Consider the following 24,472-nt stretch of genomic DNA (forward strand, 5'->3'; position numbering starts at 1 on the left):
CTGGAGGAGGAACTGTCTATATAAATTGAGATGTAAGTGATGAGTAGGAAATTGCCAGACAAAGGTGGAGTGGTGGAATGATATAGGTGGATCAACTGTAGGTGTCTTTGGGTTTTGTATGAAAAGAAATTCAGTTCCGGAAAGGTGCAAAGATATGTGATATGAGCGCGCTGAGCTCTAGCTTTGTAATTGTGCTGTCGTTAATTTCTGAGAGGCACAGCAACACATGCAGAATATAATGTGGATACAACTCCCACGGAACTTTGAAACCAGTGTGTATGTGATTCCATTAAAGTAGTTAGTAGGGCCAGAAAGTATATAATGATTTGAATGGGAGAATTGGGCAAGAGGGGAAAATATATGAAAAAGGTTCTTGAACTTGCTTTTAATCAATGTTCTGTGTTTTAAATAATATTTCTGTTTGTAGATCCTGCTACTAAAGGACTTTCAACTTTGGAAATGCCACGAGAATCCTCATCTGCCCCTACATTAGAAGCAGGTGTGCCAGAAACAAGTAGCCATTCTTCAATATCAAGTAAGATTTCCTTTGCTGATCATTTCACCTGTACATTGATTTGGAACATTATCTGCTGCATAGTTTTCAATTTTCACACTCTTGGTATTGTTTTTTTCTTCTTTTTTTTCACGTTGTGTTAGCTTCCTAGGTGACACTGTGTTGTATGTTCTCAGAGACCCTGAGACATAGGCCCACTTTTGTGAGCATCTCAAGTGTTTGATAAATCAGTACAGCCACTGATAGGCCAAGAATCCTAATTTGTTAAGGTATAATCACTGGATAATTCAATAAAATAAGTATTATGTATGACTAGCCTAAACATAAAACATGGAACTGGTTTTGGGACAAGTGAAAAACATTGTCTGTGACAGAATTTTACATGAAACACCTTTGTTTAATTTGAATCACCTCCATCATTGACAAACTTTTTATCTAAGTTATCATCAAATAAATGTATCAGATATATCATGATCCCAAAGTTATTATTGAATATAGCGCTTTTGGATCGGAAAATTAAAATGGCATGAAGTATTCCTGGATCTACTGGAGGCAACTATTCAGTATTTTGAAACTACCTTGTTTGTTGGGTCCTATATTTTGCCCATGAGGAGCTTGAGTTCCACTGAGGTGAAAATAAGGGTGTCCACCTGGCTCAGTGGAGTCAATTAAAAGACTTTAGCATGGGAAATTCTCAGTAGGAATCAGAGATACAAACAGTGGTGCAACTTCTGCAAACCCTTGTCATCTGTGCTGGTGTATTTTGTGTTCTATGTGGCCACTGCCTCAAGGGCTAGTGCATTTTCCTTTGACAATCTTTTGAAATAAAGATGATCCTGAAAACCAGATAAAGATCTTAACTTAAATGCTGGACTGGTAGTATGGAACAACATCGTCATCTTCATCATTCATGCTTTCATTCATTCAGCAACTATTTATTAAGTGTCTGCTGAGTGCCAGGCACTGTGCTTGGTACTGGTGATCACAGGTGAATAAATAAGACACCCCTTGTTCTCCAGGCATTTACAGACATAATAGTCATAATTGCTACCAATTATTTGACACCATGTTCCAGGCACTGTGCTAAGTGGTTGCTCTCTTAACACATTGCTACCTTATTAAATCCTCGCGTCAGCACTGCATGGCAGATATTATTGACCCAGTTTTCATAGATTAAGAAACAGGTTCAGAGAGGCTAAGTGACTTGCCTAAAGTCATACGGCTATTAAGTGATAGAGACAGGAATTGATGCTAGGTCTGTTTGATTTTTCAAGCCCATGGTGTTTTTTAGTATACCACACTGCCTTAGAATAATTCAAATTCAGTTATAATAGAGATTACAGAAATTCTAAGAAAGCATTTTCAAGTAACAGTTATTTGCCCTTTTGGCAGCAAAGAAGAACGCCTCGTTCTGAATCTAATTGTTCTTCTTTTATCACAAAAAATCTGTTTTATAACATGAAAAAATGCCCATTTTTAAGTCCATATACCAAAATCATGAAAGTGTATCTTCTCCTCCTAATTTGCATGAGTCATCTGAAAAAAGTGAATTATAGTTAGAATTCCAAGTTGGATATAATTTGAGATAGGATGACTTAAGTCAGTTGGACTTCAGTGCTAGTTACAGGTATCATAAAATAAGTGTATCAATGAATCATGATCGTGAAGTCATGATTGAATCTAGCCCTTTTGGATTCAGCATAGTGCATCATTAAATTTCCACCTTCCTCCTTCTCTCCATTTAAAGCATGTATTGGATAGCTCTTGGTGGTGTGTTCTTAGAGACATAATGCCAGGTGCTTTACACACTGAGCTAAACATTAAGGGACTTTACTCTCAGGGAATTCTTCTGTCTTTAAAAAAATACTGAGGACTGGAGAAATTAATCAATCACTAGAGGTTTCTAATCCTTCTTTGATTTTGTCTGATAGATGGGGCTAATTTTTAAATTTGTCGATCTTCCAAAAGATTTCTGCTTTTGAATTTTACTTGAAATTTGTTAAATTTTCTAAAAGATTTCTGCCTTTGGATTTTACCTGGAGCTGCACTTTCAAGTGAACCATGAAATTGCAAAATTTACCAATCAACCACAAGAATCAGATTTTTCATTAGTTTGCATAGTCATTTCCATGAATTCAGTTAACATGGACTCCAAGACACAAGAATTCTCATCACACCCCTCTTTTTTGCTCAGTTTATCAGCTGATTATTTTGTAGCTAAACATGCCATGACCACCATGAATCAAACAGCATGCTAATTACATTAAAAATAATGTCATAATTGATTTCACATCACACCAAGTTGCTGCCCTGGTACCATGATTGTGAAACCTGTGTATAACACGTAAGGCTTCCTAGGGCCATAAAGACATCTCGGTTTCTACCATCTCCTTCTAGACCATGTATTTCAGAGCTTCGGTTTCTGAAATTGTCCTTATAAGAGAGTGAATAACCACGAGTTCTCAAATATCCAGTTGTTTGGGATCGTGTATAAAAGGCCTCTTAGCGATGCTCTTCCTTTCTCACTGGGCTGGTGGCAGGGATTGGTGGGGCCACTTGAGGAGGGATAGGAGGGTAGGAGACAGGTTGCTTTCTCACTCAGCAGTCTGTTGTCAGAAGTGCTTTTCACTGTTTTTCCGGTTTGGAGATGCTTATGTATGTGACTTATCAATCATGGGATATTTGTCAATGCCTAATTGCAAGATAAAAATGTTACCACTATTTTTTTTTAAAACAAAGATGTGTACTAGAATATACTTGTGGAATGTTATTCAATTCACATTTTGCCAACAGTAGGCAGAGGCTCATACAGAGATTGAAAACAGCATTGACTTTGGAGTCAACATGTTTTGGTTTTACGACCACCTCATTTGCTGGTCGGTTCCAAGGAACATAATTTCATTTGCTTCAATTTCTCCCTAAAAATTGGGGTTGATATGTGTCATCCTACTCCAAAATATGCATGTACATACACAAACACACACACATGCACGGGGGCCTCAGAGGGATACAATGGAAACTGAAACTATACATGTATGCACAGCTCCATTAAAGAAAGTTAAGCTATAAATTCAAAGCAGTAGTATCTGTCTTGAATCCTTTTGGGAACAAGGCAGAGTATATAAATTAAAAAGTAAATGAAAGTATCATATTGTTGTAACTGGGGTAAATATTTACAGGCTACAGATAAGCGCTCATAGGCACTGTTTCTTTCTTTATCGAGTGAAGACAGGCACCAGAAATAGCATAGTGCCTTAGTTTTTCATCTGGACAGGAGTGTACAACTCACTAAACAATGATGAATAGCCAATGAAGGTTCAATTAAGAGTCTGTATGGATGTGTAGAGCCTTTGTGTGCTGTGCATATTTATTCCCCCTAGTAATTATCTCCTAATTTCCTCCATATAGCTCAGTATAGGCAGATGAAAAGGGGATCCCTGGGAGCTCTGACAATGAGCCAGTTAATGAAGCGACAGCTGGAACATCAGTCTAGCGCCCCCCATAACATCAGCAACTGGGACACTGGTGGGTCAAGCTTTTTCTTCTTGTTTTACCTCTCAGATTAGCGAATGCCACTTTCTCTGTGTCCCCTCTGCTTCCTTGTGAAGGAATAGATTTTTTCTCATATTCTGTGGTTCAAACAATTTTTTTAACCTAAGGTAATTAATAAGTCTATTTAAACTTTCCAAGTATTCTAGAGCCACCGGTTCTTCCATCTCGGCTGGTCCAACTCTTTTTTTTTGTTTGTTTGTTTGTTTTCCTCTAAGACCCAGATACCAGATGCTAGGCTATCTCTTTGGGGGTTAAATGATATAAATGCATAAAGGAGGGAATGGAACTATGATTTCATGATGCAAATTAGAAAACAAAACAAAACACCAGATTATCAATATTCTCTGTTTTATAAACTCTGAATTATCAAAAATGAGGGACTATTGATAGTAATAATAACAGTAATAACAAATGTCAGCTTAGTGACGTCATGATCTGCCGGTAGGTTTGGGAATATGAGCTCTGTGTTTTAGTCAGCAGGGTCACCAGGTTGCAGCCGCACACCCTCATGCTCATACGATGGAACTGCCTCTAACCTCAATTTTAAAGTAAGAATTGACCGCCATGACATGTCTATTTTAAACATGATCACTGCATTTTCTAAACTTTGTTACCACGTTCTGCACATGTACTACTTTCTCAAGCCAGTAGTACAGCTGCAATTCTGCTCTTTTGAGTGCCTGCCTTTTCTTTTTTTCTTTTTTAATTAAATGGGTCATTTGATTACAAGATTATATATGTGAAAGCTTTTTGCAAGACGCATGCACTTTGAAAATGTCAGGGTTTACTACTGTGGTATGCTCTGGGGGCCAACACTTGGATAGGACTATTTTTGTATCGTGGTTAGTATACTTTCTGGCTACAGTTATATGAAATTATTTTAATAGCTTTCTTTATGACCAGGAATTACAGTGTCCACAAAACCAAAATATTGAGATACTGTTAATTTTTCACAACCATAATATTTACATATATTTCGTCTTATTTTCCCCACTGTTCTTCAAGAAAAAAAAGAGAGCTAGTCTAGATAACTAAATCCTACACACCATACCCAATCCTATATTTAACAGATAATTTCAGCTCTCCTGGCCTTTATTAAGGTTCTTAACATTTTAAAGGTTTAGTGTTTTGTCTTCTTTTTAGTGATAAGTGGTAGTGAATAATGAAATGGCCAAAAGCCAACGGGCAAGGGAGACAAGGAGAAAGACATTGAATAACCAGCCTTGAGAGTTTACTGGGTTTGGGTGAAGCTTTTCTGTTCACACCAAAGAGGACTTTGTTCCTCTCTTTACTGAGCTCGTGCTATGTAAAACTGAGAATGGAAGCTGCTGTTAGGTTCATTCTCCGATAATTAAATGCCCATCTTTCGTTAGGTTGACCTGAAGATTATTTTACCATGCTGCTGTTCTCTGTAGCAAGCTCAGCCTAAGCTCTCCATTTTGGATTCTGACTACAATTAAGCTTAGTTTGATTGACTCTGTAGAGTTATAAAAAGGCAAATAGATCTCAATTTCTAATCCAAATTTTAATCTAAAAAAAAACCTACATGATGCCAAATAACCCATTTAACTGAATTTTTCACTTTTCAACTAAACCTCAGCCTTGTTCATGTCACTCTGGTTTATCATCTAATACTTAACCATTTACATGCTGTCTGAATTTCTTTCGTCTGAGTTTTCCTGGGCTTGTTTTCCATCCTCCAAGTTGGTTTGCTAGTCACCAAGTCCTCCTAGAGCTTCATCTCAATATTCTTTTTTTTTATTAGTGTCATAAAAATTCTCCCCAAATCCAAGACCAGAGAGAGTTGATGAGTGTGGAGTTTTTTGTTACGTGGCATGTCACTTTATACCACATACGTTGATTCAGTGACTTGCTAGTCTCCAAAAGAACAGATCTGGTCATGCAGACACACTGAGAAAGGCAGCCTAAAGCATGGGTCACGATCGACTCACCTCAGCATGTACCTGCTTGCTCAGAGGATACCTGCCTCTTCTCCCCCCATGCGTATCTGATGGCTTGCTTCTCGCCTCATCTTTCACATGAAAAAAATGTTCCTGAAGCACTACTCCTCCATTTGCCCCTGTCCCCTTATTCCCGTTCTGCAGCCCTCAGTCAAATGCCTGTCATTTCCTTGCTACCAGTTCCACATGTTTTCTGTACGATCTGTCTGGTCATTGCCACAAATGATCACTTACGTATTTATTGATGTGCATAAAACATGTCTTTCATGGCTGTGACATTAGCCTTTCATTTCTTTCATTTCATATCAAGAGATTTGCGATTTGAGCTTTTGTGGGGGAGGGATTAGAGAATCTGGACTTTTAGGGATGGTTTTAGATACTCTCCTGCTTTCAGCTGCATCTCATACACCTGAATGGCAGGTTTGTAGTGAAACCCCAAGCAACCCTACCCTAAAATCTAGGATGTTTCCTGTAAATGTTAATAATCAACAGTAACAATCACCACAATATGGCCCCAAGAGATTATTGGTTTAATTCTTTGTATTGTGAATTGTGCGCAATTGACCGCAATGAAGACTGAAATGTTCTATTTATCCACAGAACAGATACAGCCTGGGAAACGCCAGTGTAATGTGCCAATGTGCCTAAACCCTGACTTGGAGGGACAGCCACTGAGAATGAGAGGTGAGCTGAGTCGCAGAATCTCAGACCGAAAGGGTGAAAGAAACCATATATGTCAATCATCTAGTCACCCAGCAGGTGCTGAAATCTCTTCTTCAGCAGCTCCATGAAGTGGATCCAACCTTTGCGCAAACGCTTCCAGGACCTGGGAATGTACGACATCTCATCTTTGAACATGACTGACAAAAATTTCTTCCTTATAGTGAATTTTTAACCTTTAGGGCCACACAAAGCAAGTCTAGACTCTCTCACGTAATTTTTAGATATTTGAAGAAAGCCACCAGTTGCTTGTTTCCTCAGGCTTTTCTAAACCACACATCCCTGGTCATTTGGTATTCCTCCTAATATGTATCAGTTTTCCATATCATCCTGTATCTCCTTCTCTGAACATGGCCCAGCTTATCTATGTTTCTTCTAGATTATTGAGATCATAGATGAATAGCTTCTTTTCAGCTATCCGGAACTGAACAAAATATACACTTGACTTTATGATGATCATAGGAGCAAGCTGAGAATAAATCTATGCTAAGATAATCAGAATATGTATTTTTTAAATTCATCTTATGTCTAGTTAATCATTACTTTTGTTCTTTTTTTTTTTTAATTTAGAAGGCAGGTTAACCTATTACTTGTGACAACCAAAAAGCAAAAATGAATTATGACCACATCTCTTAGCTAGTCCCATAAATCAAGCAAACCTATTATCCTGGACCACATCACTTCTGATTTTCCTTAGGAATGAGGAGACAGTTATCTCCAGCTTTGGCTAACATTTATTTGGCATTGAGTAGCAGTTTTATCTGCTGTATCTGATGAGATGAGACTCTTCTCATTTATGGGCTTAGGAAAAGCTTTTATGAGCAGAAGTCAGGGTGGTTGAACAAACTCTGGTGCTTGTCCGTGATCTAGTGACTCGGTCAGTAGAAGCAAAAGTGGCATGAGGTAATGGGAACAAAGAAAGTCTCTTTCATGGTAAACTGAAGAGTCCATTGATATAACTAGGGGACTGATGTGTGCATTTACGCTTTGAGACAAACCAGCACCTGTATACTTTCTCCAAGACTCTCTAAGAAGCTTTTGTCAAAATCTCCAGCTATGGGCTTCCCTGGTGGCGCAGTGGTTGGGAGTCCGCCTGCCGATGCAGGGGACACGGGTTCATGCCCCGGTCCGGGAGGATCCCACATGCCGCGGAGCGGCTAGGCCCGTGAGCCATGGCCACTGAGCCTGCGCATCTGGAGCCTGTGCTCCACAACGGGAGAGGCCACAGCAGTGAGAGGCCCGCGTACCTCAAAAAACAAACAAACTAAAAAATCTCCAGCTATGAAGTTGGGCTTTGGAGGAGGTCCCCTCTTTATTCAAGTTTCTCAGAATGTTCTGTTTCTGTTCCTAATTCCATATACAGTGCACTTTGGGTATTCAGTAGAGGAACCAGTAGGGGTGGCACCAGAAGTGTTGCCCTAGATGATGGGAGATAATGGGACTGCCCTTCATACTGCAGACTTAGTTGTGACTCAGCTATAGCACAAGGTGGCTGAGGTCAATGGCTTCCTTTTTGCATTGCCCAACTTCTCCTTGTATATTACTCTTTGCTCCCTTATCGTAAGCAGTATTTAGAAATCCATTGATTCAGCTAATGTTGCCATAAGGTGGCCAATGTCTCATAACTTAACCTATCTGCTTTTATAAATGACTGTCATAAAAATTGCCTTGTACATTCTGTGTTGTGTGGAAAAACAAATTCATGATGCTGTTGTCAAAAATATCTGTTCCTTGGGCTTCCCTGGTGGCGCAGTGGTTGAGAATCTGCCTGCTAATGCAGGGGACACGGGTTCGAGCCCTGGTCTGGGAGGATCCCACATGCCGCGGAGCAACTAGGCCCGTGAGCCACAACTACTGAGCCTGCGTGTCTGGAGCCTGTGCTCCGCAACAAGAGAGGCTGCGATAGTAAGAGGCCCGTGCACCGCGATGAAGAGTGGCCCCCGCTTGCTGCAACTAGAGAAAGCCCTCGCACAGAAACGAAGATCCAACACAGCAAAAATAAATAAATTAATTAATAAACTCCTACCCCCAACATCTTCTTTAAAAAAAAAAAAAAAAATCTGTTCCTCGGCATTTGTATTAGGTAAGGATTGGCTTGAAACCACCCAAATGACTTGGATTCCCACCCTTCTTGACTTGAATTGTGATTTCTATGTATGCAATAGTAATTAGCAAGCATCTTCTGAAAGCCTTGACTCAGAGTTGTTGGTTTTTTAAAAAATCAGTTGCTTATGTTTCTAGTAAGACTGTAGATATATCACCACGTATCTTGTGGGCTGAGTCTCCACTTTGAGCGCAGGCATTATGGCATCTGGCAGACGTGGTGTGTCAATGTTCAAGAAATGTGGAGTCCTGGAGTTGAACTTTCTACGTTTTGGTTTCTTGAAGCAACTTCATGCGGTTTACCTTACTGTTTTAATAATCAATCATATCTTCTTTTATCTTGGCCCAGTTCTTGCCTTTTCTATTATTAATCAATTTATACTTTTGCTCGTAATAAATATGTTGCTTCCTTTCAAAGCATCATCTTTATGAAACAGCTGGAGATCTTTGTTAATGATATAATTGGAAAGAGTATTATCTCAGAGGTAGCTGATAAATATAGTAGCAGAATTTGGATTCCCATTTGGGATCCTCAGAAGTGACATCAAGATATTTTCAGATAATTTCCTTTGCTGTTTGGGTCTGAAGGTCTCCTTATAAACAGATTTTGTAGCCTTTGATCAGACAAGGGAGTCTGTATAGTATGGAAGCATCAAAGGCTTTGATACCATTTTTTTCTCCCTCAGATTGAAATACTTTGCCCACTTGGTGAGGTTTCTAAAATTTTTTATGTTGATTCCTTTAGAAACCAATTCTCTGAATCATTATCTTTCTCCTATTTAAGGAAAGACCAGACAGTTTTGTTTTGTTTTTCAGCACCAAGTTAGCAGTTCCTTAATGAAAAACAGATTCTTTAACGACCATTGGGTTTTTCTGGCTTCTTTCCTGTTTGAAGAACTCAGAGTCTCAGTTAGTACTTTGTAGAACATGGTATTATTCTGAGTTGTCACTTTGGTATTCTTCTTGGAGTGCCTTATTTCCATAGTTCCTGGAGAATCTGTCTAGCGCTGGTGGTTTTCTTAATGGAGAACAGTCTCCTGGATCTCCAGATCTACTCATCACTAGAGCACTAGATTCCTGCCTCAGATTTCTCTGAAGGCAGCAAAACCCAAAGTACTAAACTCTGTGATATCGATTGGCTGAAGTCACCAGATGGTTCATTCAAAAAAACTTCATATTTCATTCATAAAGATTTCAGTTTGAAAAATGAAGTCTTTTGCTTTGGGGCTTATATTAATTTACAAAGTAGAAAACTTTCCTGATATTTCTTAGCTCAAACTTCTCCCCTTGCTTAGGTGTGTAGAGATCTAGGATCTGGTTCCCTTTCCAAATTAGCAACATTTTAGTGTTGGCATGCATTTGTGATTTTATGTAGTATTGTATGAGCAGCTTCCATTTATGCCTAGCAATTAAGGGTTGTAACTCATTTAAGGATACCCTTGAATAGATCCCCCACACACACTTTTTTTCCTCTCTGTTTCAGTACCCTGTTGGCACACCTGAACTCTTTCTGATTTTTTTTCAGAGTCAAGAAGCAAAATGAACCATAGGAGTCTAGCTCTTAAAATGATATGAGCCCAAACAAATCAGTCTTTCTTGAATTCATTTCACTCTTGACGGTTTTTCACAATGGAATTGGGCTGTCCCTGTTACATCCCTGTGAATGTGATCTTTGGAGGATTTATAAGAGGAGAATAGGGCTTTTCCTGGCCCCCGGACACACATATTTATTCACCAGCTGTTTCTTTGCTGCTTACCCAGGTGCCACGAAATCCAGCCTGCTGTCAGCACCCAGCATTGTGAGTATGTTTGTACCAGCACCCGAAGAATTCACAGACGAGCAGCCGACGGTGATGACAGACAAGTAAGCTCACAGTTATTTTCTTCACTGTTTACAGAATTTGAGAAGTTGCTCACCATGGTTGTGAGAAAATATCAGAGGAGGCATGCTATGCTTTTAAGTCATAATTTGTTCTTCAAATGGCTGTAGCCATAAGTGTTGGTAAGCATTTGTTACTTTAGAAATGCAGTATTGTATGGGCAGCTTTCATCTATGCCAAGGCATTTTTCTTTTTTAATTCGGATGAATGCAAGTAATGTCTGCTTACTGATTATTCCTAGCAATAATTTCACACAAATGAAATCTCTCATCCAGAAGCTTCAAATTGTTAAGAGCGGGACTAAGTTTGAGATATGATCCAGCTGGTAGAATTCATTCTCTGAATCTCAGATTGGTTACGTTGCCTCTCTGTCAGCCTTCAGTCCCCCCAGATTTCTTATGGGATAAAGTGCAAATGCTTTAGCTGATTGTAAAAGGCCCTTTAGGTTGTGAAGGTATGGACTTAACCACTCCTCACCAGGAACTCCTTCCCTAGCCCCTCACCTTCTCCAGAGCATGCCTGATGTGTTCTCTCCTCTGTGATCTCATAGGTGCCCTTCACTCTGTACTTTCTCTGCCTGATGAACTCCTATTCATGCATCAAGACCCAGCCTGAGGCCAAGTTTCCCTGATTTCACAAGGCAGAACGCATCATGCCATTCTCCAAGTTTCCATAGTATTTGATACATCTCTCTATTCTACCACTTATCACGCTATATTTTAATCGTTAGGTGTTTATACACACATGTTCTGTAATAGATTGTGAGTTCCTTAGGGACTAGTACCCTTTCTTCTGTACTTTATACTCTGAGCTCCCTATACATTTCCTGGCACATAAATGCTGTTCAGTGAATATGATAAAGAATAAGACTTGTACAATTTCAAATTTGGAGAGATCCCTTGTGCCGGGGAGGCTTCCTGGTAAAGGTGACCCACGTGAGAAATTGAGTAGGCTTGTGATAAAAGGAGAGGAAGGTGAGGTGGAAGGGGCTGGTATGAGGATCCATGCAGCTGGCCACAGCTGGCCGTCATTACTGAAGAAGTGAAAGGCCTATCTTGAACAGCTCCTTACCATGTCCACATGGGGAGCACCTAGTTGCTTGCTAGCAACTTGTTAGCAACTCTTCTTAGCTCTTTCTCTGGTATAATTTTCTCATTTTGTGTCCTCCTCCAAGTCTCAACATTTCCTAGTTGTCTTCCCGGTTGCCTTTGTGTGTACTCCATTTATCTTCGTTTTTAGTTACAAGTGTGAATCCTATATTTTTTTAAAAAGTCAGTTTGTAAGGAGTGATATGTATGTATATCAGGAAGCTTTCAGATGGAAAGGTCACAGTAGCTATTTTAGCGCTGCCTCCCTTGCTTTTCCCTTCACCGTATAAATCTGTTCAACGGCCACTGAGAAAAAGAGCTCCGCTTTGGTTGAGATGACGTCAGTTGAACTCACATTAGATACTACAAAGAGCAATAAGCTGGAAGTTCCTTAAGAGCAGGGACCATTGTGTTTTTACAGACTGCACTCTCAGTAGGCGTGGTGAGTTCATAAACTGATCTGAGTGACGACGGGTAGAGAAGAGACTTGATCCAGACTCCCTAGGCTTTCTACAGGGTTCTATTGAATAGACTATTCTGTCTCTCACCCACAAATAGGATTTTTAAATTTTTATTTAATTTTGTTTTATTTCTTTTTTCAATAGATCTTTATGGAGTATAATTGCTTCATAATGCTGTGTTAGTTTCTGCTGTACACCAAAGTGAATCAGCCATGTACACACACATGTCCCCATATCCCCTCCCTCTTGAGCCTCCCTCCCACCTTCCCTATCCCACCCCTCTAGGTCATCGCAAAGCACCGAGCCGATCTCCCTGTGCTATGCTGCTGCTTCCCACTAGCTATCTATTTTACATTCGGTAGTGTATATATGTCGATGCTACTGTCACTTTTCCCCAGCTTCCCCCTCCCTGCCCCCGTGTCCTCAAGTACATTCTCTATGTCTACGTCTTTATTAATAGGATGTTTTTAAATCTGAAAGATTGGGAAGGCTTCCATTTTTGTCTAGACATTTTTCACTTTTAATTTCAACAAATGAAAAAAAATCTAGTTAGTGACTATCCCCAGAAATAATTTCACATGCAGAAAATCCTTCAACCAGAAGCTTCAAACTATTAGTCCAATTGGCGCTCATTGTAAAATGGAGCACTAATTCGTGTAAAGGCCAGATAGTAATGAGTTGAAAGACCATTTTCAGTGATCCGTGGAACCTTCCTGATCTCTGGTGTGTGTGCTATTTCTGTGTCTAAGGTGATGGTGGTGCTGGAGTTTTCTATTTATTGTTAGAATGGGACCGCTGACCTCCTTTTGGGGACTTTTCCAAGACTCACCAAAAATGGCTGCATGTACTTACACCTTGAAACCACTGTCGGCTTTCACGGAAAGCATTCCTCTGTTTTCTTTGCAGATGCCATGACTGTGGGGCCATTCTTGAAGAGTATGATGAGGAAACCCTTGGGCTGGCCATTGTGGTCCTCTCCACATTCATTCACTTAAGCCCAGACTTGGCAGCCCCGTTGTTGCTGGATATCATGCAGTCTGTGGGAAGGTGAATGTCAGCTTCTGTTTTGTTTGGTAGGAAGGAGCCTTACTCAATCTGTATCCTTAAATAAAAACTGCCAATTCAAAAGTGAAACATTTTGTAACCTTACAGATGCTTGATATTTGTGGGATCAACTCAGACTAATTGCACAAACTGAATGTACCAAACTTTTGGTTGAATTCTACAGCCATGTAGGGTCATGAGTCACAACGTCAGAGTGGAGCTAGAGGAAACTGCACTAAGAAAACCCTAGTTTGTTGTTCTCTATTAAATACTGTGTGAGCCAGTGTATGTTACAGTGCTCAGAACTGTGCATAATTCACACTAAACACTTTGTAACTTTTAGATGTTATTATTATCTTTCTTTACCTGTTTTTTAAAAAAATATTTATTTATTTATTTGGTTGTAGCAGGTCTTTGTTGCTGCAGGCAGCCTCCTTAGTTGTGGCATGCAATCTCTTAGTTGTGGCATGCATGTGGGATCTAGTTCCCCTACCAGGGATCGAACCCAGGCTCCCTGCTTTGGGAGCGTGGAGTCCTAACTACTGTGCCACCAGGGAAGTCCCTCACTTTACCTGTTTTAAGATGGGTTCTCTAGGCACTTGTAATCAGGGTGGCTCACTTAATTATGCAACTTGCGGCATTGTCACGTGAAGGGATAAATGGAAGTATAGTAGTTTTATACTTCTGACTCAGAAAAAGGAAAGATGCACACATTTTGGGAACAGAGCCTTCAGCCTGACTGATTAAAACTTAGCTGCTTTGAGAATTTTCATGTTAAGAAAATTCCATTTAGTAGATAGGACATTAGAAGAAAAGTGATGTACTTCATAGATATAAGTAAAGTTCAAATTCAGTAACAAATTTTAGTCCTAGCATACACAACGTATAGGAGAGGACTGAGTTAACTCCCCATGAATGTGTTAAGTTTCCAATCTGTGCTAGCACAGAGCTAGGTGCTTTAGGTTGCAGGCATTACACCTAGCTCTTGCCCTCAAGTGCTCTATGGCTTAGTTGTTGAAGAGGACAGGGATGTGTGGAATAACTGAGTAGCCATAAAAGATGGGACATGATTAAGAGCTGTATTCATGAGCGATATGTTTGGTGAATGCTATGGGAGTTCAGGATGGAAATGATTTCTTAGGGAAGGTCTCTATAGAGGAGGTTGGAGAAAAAACCTGGATTCTGCAAATTCCTGGTATTTGATGGAGGAAAGAGAATGAATCTTGATGGAGCTAAAATTTAATCTTTTTAATGAAAAAAATGATGATTTCAAGTTAAAGACAAACAGGGAAGCATTAAAAACCCCTCAAGCCCAGAAGTATGTGACTCCCTTATTCCCCTTCCCCAAATTTTTCTGTAGTATCCTTAGGTGTGTGTATCCTTAGTATGCAGTCAGACTTGGTATAACTATTCCACCTCTAATACTTAGAAATAGCCAATGTGTAAAGTAAGTGATGAACACAGGGAGATAGGTAAGAAAAGATGAATTAAGCCCTTGATTTTAACCTAATCATAATAAATGTGGAATAAATGTTATACCAGCTATCAGCAATACTTGTGAAATTGAAAGTTTTTTATTAATGCAAGGTCTCGATTCCTACTATCAATACTTTTCAGTTTTAGAACAGACAGAATTATTGTTCTGGTCTGTTACCATCTCCTTGAAATAGCTGATCTAAGTTGTAATAGATACATAGAGGGGTTTTTATTTTGTTTTAACATAAGGGAGAATAAATCATGTTCAAGCATTGCCAATTCTTAGGATGGAAACAAGTTTTGAAGAAAAGCAAAGGAAAAACAATAGAGATACATTTTTACATACTTACATATAAAAATCGTTAAATCTGTACCTCCTTTGGGCAGACTAGCAAGAGACAGGGAGAGCATTAAGGCAAGCTGCCCAATTCTTAGCAGCCAAGCCTACCAAGAAGGCAGATTCAGTAGTCACCTGATTCAGGCTTTCCTTGCGTACCTCAATTCCAGGTGAGGCAATGTGGATTTACGAACACTTAAGTTTATTCTAGTCCCACAGGAACTATTTCCAGCATGTTCTAAGAGTGTGTAAGTTCAGCACATCCTTTCATTTATCACCCAAGGCTTTCCATATGATTTCATATTTTGCTCTCTACTTAGATCTCTTAACATTTACCCACCCCTTTTTCTAGATGCAGCCTTCAAGATCACATTGGCTGCACCCTTAATTACTGTTTATTTCATTTGCCAATGCTTATCTATTCATTGTAGTGTCACTAGTAGGAGAGAGGCCATAACCAAAGAAACTGGGAATCATGTCTGGTGTTACTGGTGCTGGACCCTCTATTCCTGTCCAAATGCATTCTTGACTCGATTCACTGTTGTGGTCTTAAGTAAATAAATTTTTAGCATTCTCCTTGTTTGTTTCTTCAGTATCTCACTGATCAAGATGTGTTTTTCTAAACCCACGAATTTATTACATTCTTTTTCTTTCTATACATCTAGAATATTTCCATGCATATAGAACCATATAATTATATTTTTCAAAAATTACATGTTATATATTGATTACTTAACCTAATACATTTCTCTTTTCAATATGTCATTTCAACCCAACGATTAGCTGACAAATACCCGTTACCTATTTTGCTATCTCACAGAGGCTTTTACAGTTTGTGGTTTGTTTGCGGTGAGGTTTCAGAGGTTGTATACAAAGAAATGAATTTTGAGTTGAGTTAATATGGGGATGGACTGGGTCAAATACTGTTCTGTTATCTGTCTAACCTGGCTGCAAAGGACATATTTGTAGATTGACTGGGTGCTATTCAACTAACTCAACTGTATGCATCTCCATGGAAATATTTGATGCAGAAAGCAGATTTCAGAAACTAGATTAAATTGAACCCTGGAGATTGACCCCTGAGTGGATCCTCTGTCCCTGGTCAAAGGAATTGTCAATGGTTTTACATGTCCCCCATCTAAATGGGAGCTGCAATGCGGCATACAGTACTCATGCATTTCATCATGAAACCCTAAGATACTCCTGTGACTCTGTTTACTTTATTTCCTAGATTGGCATCCAGCACAACTTTTTCTAATCAAGCAGAAAGGTAAGGTCCTAAAATGAGCTCCAGTCTCACTTTCTTTTCGTCCCCTGTGCATGTTCATCCATTTCTAAAACACTGGAGTGTTTACCACGGGAGGAATATGGTTAGGTTCAGTTGCAGCTCCAGAGAGCACTCGTTCATTTTCTCTTCACACCTTCATTTATTCAATCCTGCATTCACTCATTTCAGTCAACAAATACTTTTTTTAAAAAAATAAATTTATTTATTTATTTGGCTGCGTTGGGTCTTCGTTGCTGTGCTCGGGTTTTCTCTAGTTGCGGCGTGTGGGCTTCTCATTGCGGTGGCTTCTCTTGTTGCAGAGCACGGGTTCTAGGCACACAGGCTTCAGTAGTTGTGGCACGCGGGCTCAGTAGTTGTGGCTCACGGGCTCTAGAGCGCACGCTCAGTAGTTGCAGCCCACAGGCTTAGTTGCTCCATGGCATGTGGTCCCGGACCAGGGCTCGAACCTGTGTCCCCTGCATTGGCAGGCAGATTCTTAACCACTGGGCCACCAGGGAAGCTCTGATGAGAAGTTTTTAACTTAGATGAAATCTAATGTTTTAAAATTTTAAAACAACTTATGACTATTCCTTCTTATTGTTTATCTAAGGAACCTTTGCCTATCCTTAAGAATATATTTTCCAATGTCTCCCAATAGAAGCTTTATGGTTTTAGCATTTATATTTAGCATTTACATGATCCATCTCAAATTAATTTTTATGAATGGTGTGAGGTAGGGGCTGAAGTTCCATTTTATCCATGTGAATACCTTAGTTATTTCAGCACCATTAAAAAAAAAAAAAAGACTTTCCCTTTCCCCATTGGATCCCTTTGGTGTCTGTTAAAATCAGATAACCGTATTAGGTTCAGTCTATTTCTAGGCTCTCTGTCCTGTCTCACTGATCTATATGTTGATCCTTGTGCTGGTGCCGCGCTGTCTCGATTACTGTAGCCCGTATAGTAGGTCTTGAAGTCATTGTGAGTTCTCCAACTTTGGTCATCCTTTAAAAGAAGGTTGATTTGGATATTCTAGATTCCTTACATTTCCATATAAATTGAAGAAAAAGCTTCTCAATCTGTGGGGGAAAGCCTCCTAGGATTGTATTCAGACTCTAAGTCAGTTTGGGGATAAATGATATCATAAAAGTATTGAGTCTTTCAATTAATAAACATGGTGTCTATTGTCGTTTCATTTGGTCTTTGTTTCTTTCAGCAATGTTTTATGGCTTTCATTGTAGAGATCTTGCATAGCTTTTGTTAAATTTATTCCCAGGAATTTTGGGTTTTTAATGCCAATGTAAATGAAATTTAAAACATTTTTGTTTTCTAACTTTTTGCTGCTGATATACAGATATACATTTTTTGTATTAATATTGTAATGTAATAAACTAAATTCACTTATTAGTTGTAGTAGCTGTCTTTTAGATTCCTTAGAATGTAAAGGCAATTGTATGTAGAAAGTCATATCGTCTGTAAATAGTGACAGTTTCACCTCTTTCTGATTTTTATGCCTTTTATTTTTTTGTTACTCTCTTGCATTGGCTAGGGCCTCCAGTGTAAAAGTAAAGATGTGAATGAGCACCCTTGCCTTGTTCCTGCTCTTACAAGACAATCATTTAATATCTCACCATTAATTATGTTTGCTATAGGTTTTCATAGCTGCCCTTTACCAGACTGAGGATAGTTCCTTCTATTTCTAGTTTGCTGAGAGTTTTTTATGAATGCATGTTGAATTTTATCAAATGCACTTTCTGTTATCTATTGAAATAACTATGGTTTTTACCCTTTATTCTTTAAGATATTGAATTGCATTGATTGGGTTTTGAATATTAAGTGATTCTTACATTCCTGGGATAAACTCTATTTGGTCACGGTCAATCATCCTTTTTATCTACAGTTGGAGTCAATGTCCATGAGGACTATTGGTCTGTCCTTTTTCTTTTGATTTTGTTCCTTCTTGGTTTTTGTTTTGTTTTATTTGTAATGCTTTATCTGATTTTAGTTTTAGGGCCTCATAAAATACACTGGGAAGGGTTCCCTCCTTTTCTAATTTTCGAAAGAGTTTGTGAGAGTTTGGTGTCATTTCTTCCTGAAGAACATTTTTGACCTATAAGTTTGAGCCAGCATATCAGGGTAGACAAGGCAGAAAGAAACAATTAGACAAGACGGATTTTTTACTAGTTATCCAGCTGGGCTCTTTGATTTCCTCCTTCTGCTTTTCAGCAACTCAGCTACAATCACCTCTGGGAACGTCCTTTCTGATACTTTGGTCTAAGGGGAAAGGCCAAATAGTCATCTCTTGGCTCCCTGTTTTGACATGCAGTTGGTAGTGCAGAGGGTAAAGGGGAAAACTGCACATATCAAAGTCCTAACCTTTTTACAAGTAGCAGCTCAGATGCCCCAAGAAAACTTTCCAGATCTTCCAGTAGGAATGAACATCTCCCTCCTGCATTTTCCCTCAGAGGGGCTCTCTCTCTTAGCCAACACCACTTTCTGAGAGGATCTTGCTGATAATCCCCATCCTGGATTCTAGTCCTGACTCTGCCATTCTCTGGACTTGTAGCCTTTGTAGGTCACCTTTTCTCTCTGACTGGGAGCCCTCATCTGTACAGTGGGGTGGCTGGAATTAGTCTGAGACCAACTCTGACATTACCTGGTTCCCTCTTTCTAAAAACGTATCGTTAACAGGGATTCCATGTGACTAGAATATTTCATCTTGCTAATGAAAATGACAGCGGGATATTCCATAAGAGGACTGATGTGTATGTGAATAAATAAGTAAATAAATACCTGAACTCATGCTGGTTGCTCCAAGATTCCTTGTGTTTTCTCTCCCTGGTCAACGCCAGCATGATGCTCCCCGGCAATGCAGCGGGGGTGGCCAAGCAGTTCCTGCGCTGTATCTTCCATCAACTGGCTCCCAATGGCATCTTCCCGCAGCTGTTCCAGAGCACTATCAAAGGTAATTCATCCATGGGGAATCCAGACACCACAGACGTGGCTAGTCGCTGAAACCCAAACGCTACTAAATCTGATGGTTGTCTTTCCAGATGGGACTTTTTTACGGACCTTGGCCACGTCTCTGATGGACTTCAATGAACTGAGCTCTGTTGCTGTCCTCAGTCAGCTCTTGGAGGTAGGTTTGCTTTCTCGGCACTCTGAGCCCCTGCCGAAATCACTGCTGAGGAAGAAATTCAAAGTCATTTAATTTAAGTATTAAATTTTAAATGTCAAATTAAATTTTAAGTAATTTAATATTAAAAAATTAAAAAAATGAAGATTGCCAACACATAGAATAGTGTCGGTTGGACACTGCTGTTTAGTGCGGACTTAGAATTTACTTGAAGTCTCTGGACCCCTTCGCTAAGAGGTGGATGCCAGGTGTGGAACACTCACCTCCACAAAACTCTCCAGCTTTCAGAATGGGTGGTGCGCAGATCCACGTGCATCGCATCACGAGACTTGGATTCAGGTTTCAGCTTCACTGTTTGTTTGTGTATCACAGGATCTGGGTTCGAGGTCTGCTTATTTTCTGTATCATGAGACTTGAAGCTACTTCTCACCTCCACGGCTTATTCGCTCTATCACTTTACTTGGAGTCTGTCTCCTGTCCTCTGCTCATTAGCTTTTCTCAGTTAGCTTGGAGGGTTGGCAGATTGCCGTAGGGACTTTGCTGTTGCTGTAGTAGTCATCCTCAGTCTTTGGCCGGTGGAGTTTCCAACAAGCATCATTCACTGCGTTTCTTGACACCTAACCACACCAATTGTAGATCCTTAAAAGGTGTTTCTAATTTCCTGTTCACATGTCACCCTTTCTCACTGAGTCAGAGATAACAGTTTCCCCCCACAACTTTGTGTGGACTCGTCCATTTTTCCCTGTACTCCTGAAGTTACAATGATTAGCCTTTATAGCAGGCACACAACACGTGTTTATAGTGCGAGTATATGATTTTTAAAAACTGATCTTCGCCAAATAGCTGTATGAATTCCCACACTGTTTCAGCAGTTGATTGCCTATGCTTTGTGTTTTTAGGGTCTAAATAACAAAAAGAATTTACCAGCAGGGGGTGCTATGATACGCTGTTTGGAAAACATTGCTACCTTCATGGAAGCTTTGCCCATGGATTCTCCTAGCAGCCTCTGGGCAATCATCAGCAACCAGTTTCAGACTTTTTTTGCCAAGCTGCCTTGTGTTTTGCCTCTGAAGGTAAGCTGAGCCCAGGATTTCATTTTAAATTGCTTCCTTATTGTTTGCAGATCATCTGGGTCCTGGGTGATTGAATGTTTCATAAAGGGCTATAAGGAGTCTCCTTTAGCCGCAGAGTAGAGTGTTATTTAGGTTTTCTCTTCAAATGTTACAGATTGACAGTAATATGCAGTGGACCTTTTGACTTAGTGATTTCATGTTTCCGGTTGAGTAAAACATAAAAAAGTTCAGGAAGACGTTAGTAGATTGTGTTCATCTAGAAATTTTTCTCAAAAGGATATTAAATAAAAGCATAATAGTTTCATCTAAAAGGAGACCAGACATATATAATGTAAGGCTTCAATTTTAGAGCATTATCTAAAGGGAAGTGATTGCTTCTGTGTGTGTGAATAAAGTACTTGAAAGACCAAGATGATATTTTCCTATTTGACAACTTTACCCCTCCTCCCCCTCCTCCCTCCCCCTGCCCCTGCCCAACGCCACACCGCCCTCCAAGAATACACACAAAATTACCTAGCTAGAAATCTGGTAGCCTAAGGAACATTTTCCATGAGTCCATTAAATGCAAAACCAGAATCCTATACTGTCAAAACTGGTATAAAAACCATCCTTTCCAATGCTCCCATTTTCCAGATGGAGATCTGCAAATTCAGAGAGATAGTGGCCGTGTAAAGATTAGAACTCAAGTCTTCTGACTCCCAATCCAGTGTCCTTTCACTAGCAGACTCCTAGAGTCCTTCTAGAACAAGGGTGAATTAGAGGCACTCAGGTCTCTATAGCAGGGAGAAAGGAGGTAGCTGGGAGTGGCCATTGCTGTGTCTTTGAACCTCATTGGTTCCACAAGCTCTTTGTGCTTTATCCAGGTCACAGATAAAAATATTCAACTTGCAGCAAAACTGGATCTGACAAGTGAAGTTACACGTTGGCAGCACTACTTCTGAAATGAATATTACATATATGTAAAATGTTTTAAAAAGACCAACCACCTCTGATAATACCTTTTCCCAAATTGGCAAATTTGGAAAATGCGACCCCCAAATAAGGTCTGTAAGGATGATAATTCAGGGACCCTTACCTTGGTGTATGCTGGTTTCTTTGAGTCTGAAATTACTGTAAGGAGCAGGAATACTGAGATCTTTGCCATCTCTCACATCCTGTGATTCTTGTCTATCCAGAAATCTAGAGTAGTTGAATAAATCTAAGCAAAGAGAATTGGTACTTTGAAACTATGTATGTACATAGCTATTGTACATATACACTTAGGAAGTCAAGTGCATGCATTTTTTAACATCTTTATTGGAGTATAATTGCTTTACAATGGTGTGTTAGTTTCTGCTTTATAACAAAGTGAATCAGTTATACATATACATATGTCCCCATATCTCTTCCCTCTTGCATCTCCCTCCCTCCCACCCTCCCTCTCCCACCCCTCTAGGTGGTCACAAAGCACTGAGCTGATCTTCCTGTGCTATGCGGCTGCTTCCCACTAGCTATCTATTTTATGTTTGGTAGTGTATATATGTCCATGCCACTCTCTCACTTCGTCCCAGCTTACCCTTCTCCCTCCCCATATCCTCAAGTCCATGAAGCAACTGACAAAGGATTAATCTCCAAAATTTACAAGCAGCTCATGCAGCTCAACATTAAAAAAACAAACAACCTAATCCAAAAATGGGCAGAAGACCTAAATAGACATTTCTCCAAAGAAGATATACAGACTGCCAACAGACACATGAAAGAATGCTCAACATCATTAATCATTAGAGAAATACAAATCAAAACTACAATGAGATATCATCTCACACCAGTCAGAATGGCCATCATCAAAAAATCTACAAACAATAAATGCTGGAGAGGGTGTGGAGAAAAGGGAACCCTCTTGCACTGTTGGTGGGAATGTGAATCGGTACAGCCACTATGGAGAACAGTATGGAGGTTCCTTAAAAAACTAAAAATCTAACTACCATACAACCCAGCAATCCCACTACCGGGCATATACCCTGAGAAAACCATAATTCAAAAACAGTCATGTACCAAAATATTCAAGTGCATGCATTTTAACACGACCACATGGACCCTCCCTAGGAGCAGAGAGCCATTCAGGGCCATTCATTGCTTAGGAGCCACACACTTTTAGAGAAGGTGTGGGGCAGGCATGGCAAATTCAAATGCCTGTAGGGCAGTGCTATAATGAAAATATTTGACTTGAACATGGACTAGTTGGAAGTATTGCCAGCTGGAAACAATTAGTAAACCTAATTTGTAATAATCAGTCCTGTCCAAAGGGACCCTGACTGCAAGGTTAATGAGTGGAGTGGAGTGAGATAAGGAGAATTGAGACCCTTGAGAACTGGAGAGCACCAGTCCTTTCTAATGGGGTCAGCTGCTACTCCACTCTAGCCAACTGTTATTTGAGAATGCAATCCTCATCTCCCCACGTTTCCTAAGATATTTCCTGACTTCCTTCATAGGTCACTGTGGGGACCTGATGAGCACCCGGTTTTCAGCCCCTGGTTTAAAGTAATGTAAATGTCACGTCAACCGCTATGGGTATTGAGCAGATTAAATAGACCAATGGCTCCCTTAGAAGGTATTGATACTTGTGACATGCTTTCAGCATTTATCTGAAAACTTGCCCTGCTGGATTTTGTCTGGGCACTGCCTCTGATCATCCTATGCTGTGTATTTAATCTCTGGGGAAAACATTAAGCCATTGAAAGACCTTCTGTAGTTTGTTCTCATCAATTTAGAGAAGTGGATTTCAAACATCGGTGTATGTCAGTGTCCCTGAAGGACTTGCTAAAAATCTGAATCCTGGGCCTTATTCTGAGAACTTCTGGTTCAGTAGGGGTGCGACCTGAGGATTTGCATTCCAACTAGTTTCCAGGTAATAGAGGTGCTGCTGGTCCAGGGATCATACTTGGAGAAACACTGGCTTCGTTTGTACTGTCTTAAAGAGGTTCGTATTGTACACAGCTGCAGAGATTTCACTGTAACCTGCTATTTTCATCTATTTAACAATGTTAAATAATATCATTGCTTATTCTTGCTATAACATTTTCCCCCAAACCCAGTACATGTTATTTTAAAAGTACATTTTGATGTGGAATTGTGCCAAAACATGCTACTTGATTTGTGAGGCATGATTTTCTGTTGTGGGAATTTTACTGCTTTTTCTTAGGTTATTGTTGTATCTTTTCGTAGCAGAGAAATGACAGGTGAAATGTTCTTTATTTGGACTAGTAAGCCTAATGGTTTTAAATTGATCTAAGTAGGTTTTTTTTTCAACAGGACCTTTCACAAATTAATAGACCTCTTTAGGATTGGGCACATTTAATATCAATTAATATTATTTAATTGTTTAACACTGTTTAATTAATGGTTTAATGAAATTTTTAAAGCTAAGAATTTTTTTTTCAACATGAATATATGGCATGGAAAACTGTAAGGAGGCAGCTATATTTCAGATTTTTTTTCCCTAAAATAAATGCTTAGAGGAAATATATGAAGCAAAAGATATGTTAAGAAGAGTACTGACTTTTACTTTTTTTGTATTTGTTCATAGTGTTCTTTAGATTCCAGTTTGAGAATTATGATTTGCCTCTTGAAGATACCCTCTACCAGTGCCACAAGGGTATGTATGTTTCAGAAAAACATAACCAGTTGGTTATTTGGTTATTTTTTTAACCTAAAAAGACAGGCATATAGCAAGCAATACTGAAGAAATAGTTATCACATACTGAATGCTTCACTTTCAACCTTTTTTTTTAAATTTATTTTTTAGTGAAGTATAGTTGAATTACAATGTTGTGTTAATTACTGCTGTACGGAAAAGTGACTCAGTTATACATATATATACGTTC

The 24,472-nt window shown here is 39.4% G+C and overlaps 1 protein-coding gene across 3 annotated transcripts in view; it reads left to right on the forward strand.

Moving 5' to 3' along the window:
- The window catches only part of UNC79 (unc-79 subunit of NALCN channel complex), a 249,818-nt gene that overhangs the window by 181,206 nt on the left and 44,140 nt on the right, over positions 1–24,472 (forward strand). For all 3 annotated transcript variants that reach the window (XM_027120418.1, XM_027120421.1, XM_027120419.1), the window contains 10 exons: positions 428–535; positions 3,923–4,039; positions 6,628–6,711; positions 10,612–10,714; positions 13,186–13,326; positions 16,368–16,406; positions 19,253–19,365; positions 19,454–19,539; positions 20,436–20,609; positions 24,175–24,243. In XM_027120418.1, the coding sequence (XP_026976219.1) occupies positions 428–535; positions 3,923–4,039; positions 6,628–6,711; positions 10,612–10,714; positions 13,186–13,326; positions 16,368–16,406; positions 19,253–19,365; positions 19,454–19,539; positions 20,436–20,609; positions 24,175–24,243 (1,034 nt within the window). The remainder of the gene's footprint in view (positions 1–427; positions 536–3,922; positions 4,040–6,627; positions 6,712–10,611; positions 10,715–13,185; positions 13,327–16,367; positions 16,407–19,252; positions 19,366–19,453; positions 19,540–20,435; positions 20,610–24,174; positions 24,244–24,472) is intronic.

This window comes from Aethalodelphis obliquidens, unplaced genomic scaffold (assembly GCF_003676395.1).
Source record: "Aethalodelphis obliquidens isolate GAN/ISIS:26980383/991018 unplaced genomic scaffold, ASM367639v1 scaffold21, whole genome shotgun sequence".
Lineage (NCBI taxonomy): Eukaryota > Metazoa > Chordata > Mammalia > Artiodactyla > Delphinidae > Aethalodelphis > Aethalodelphis obliquidens.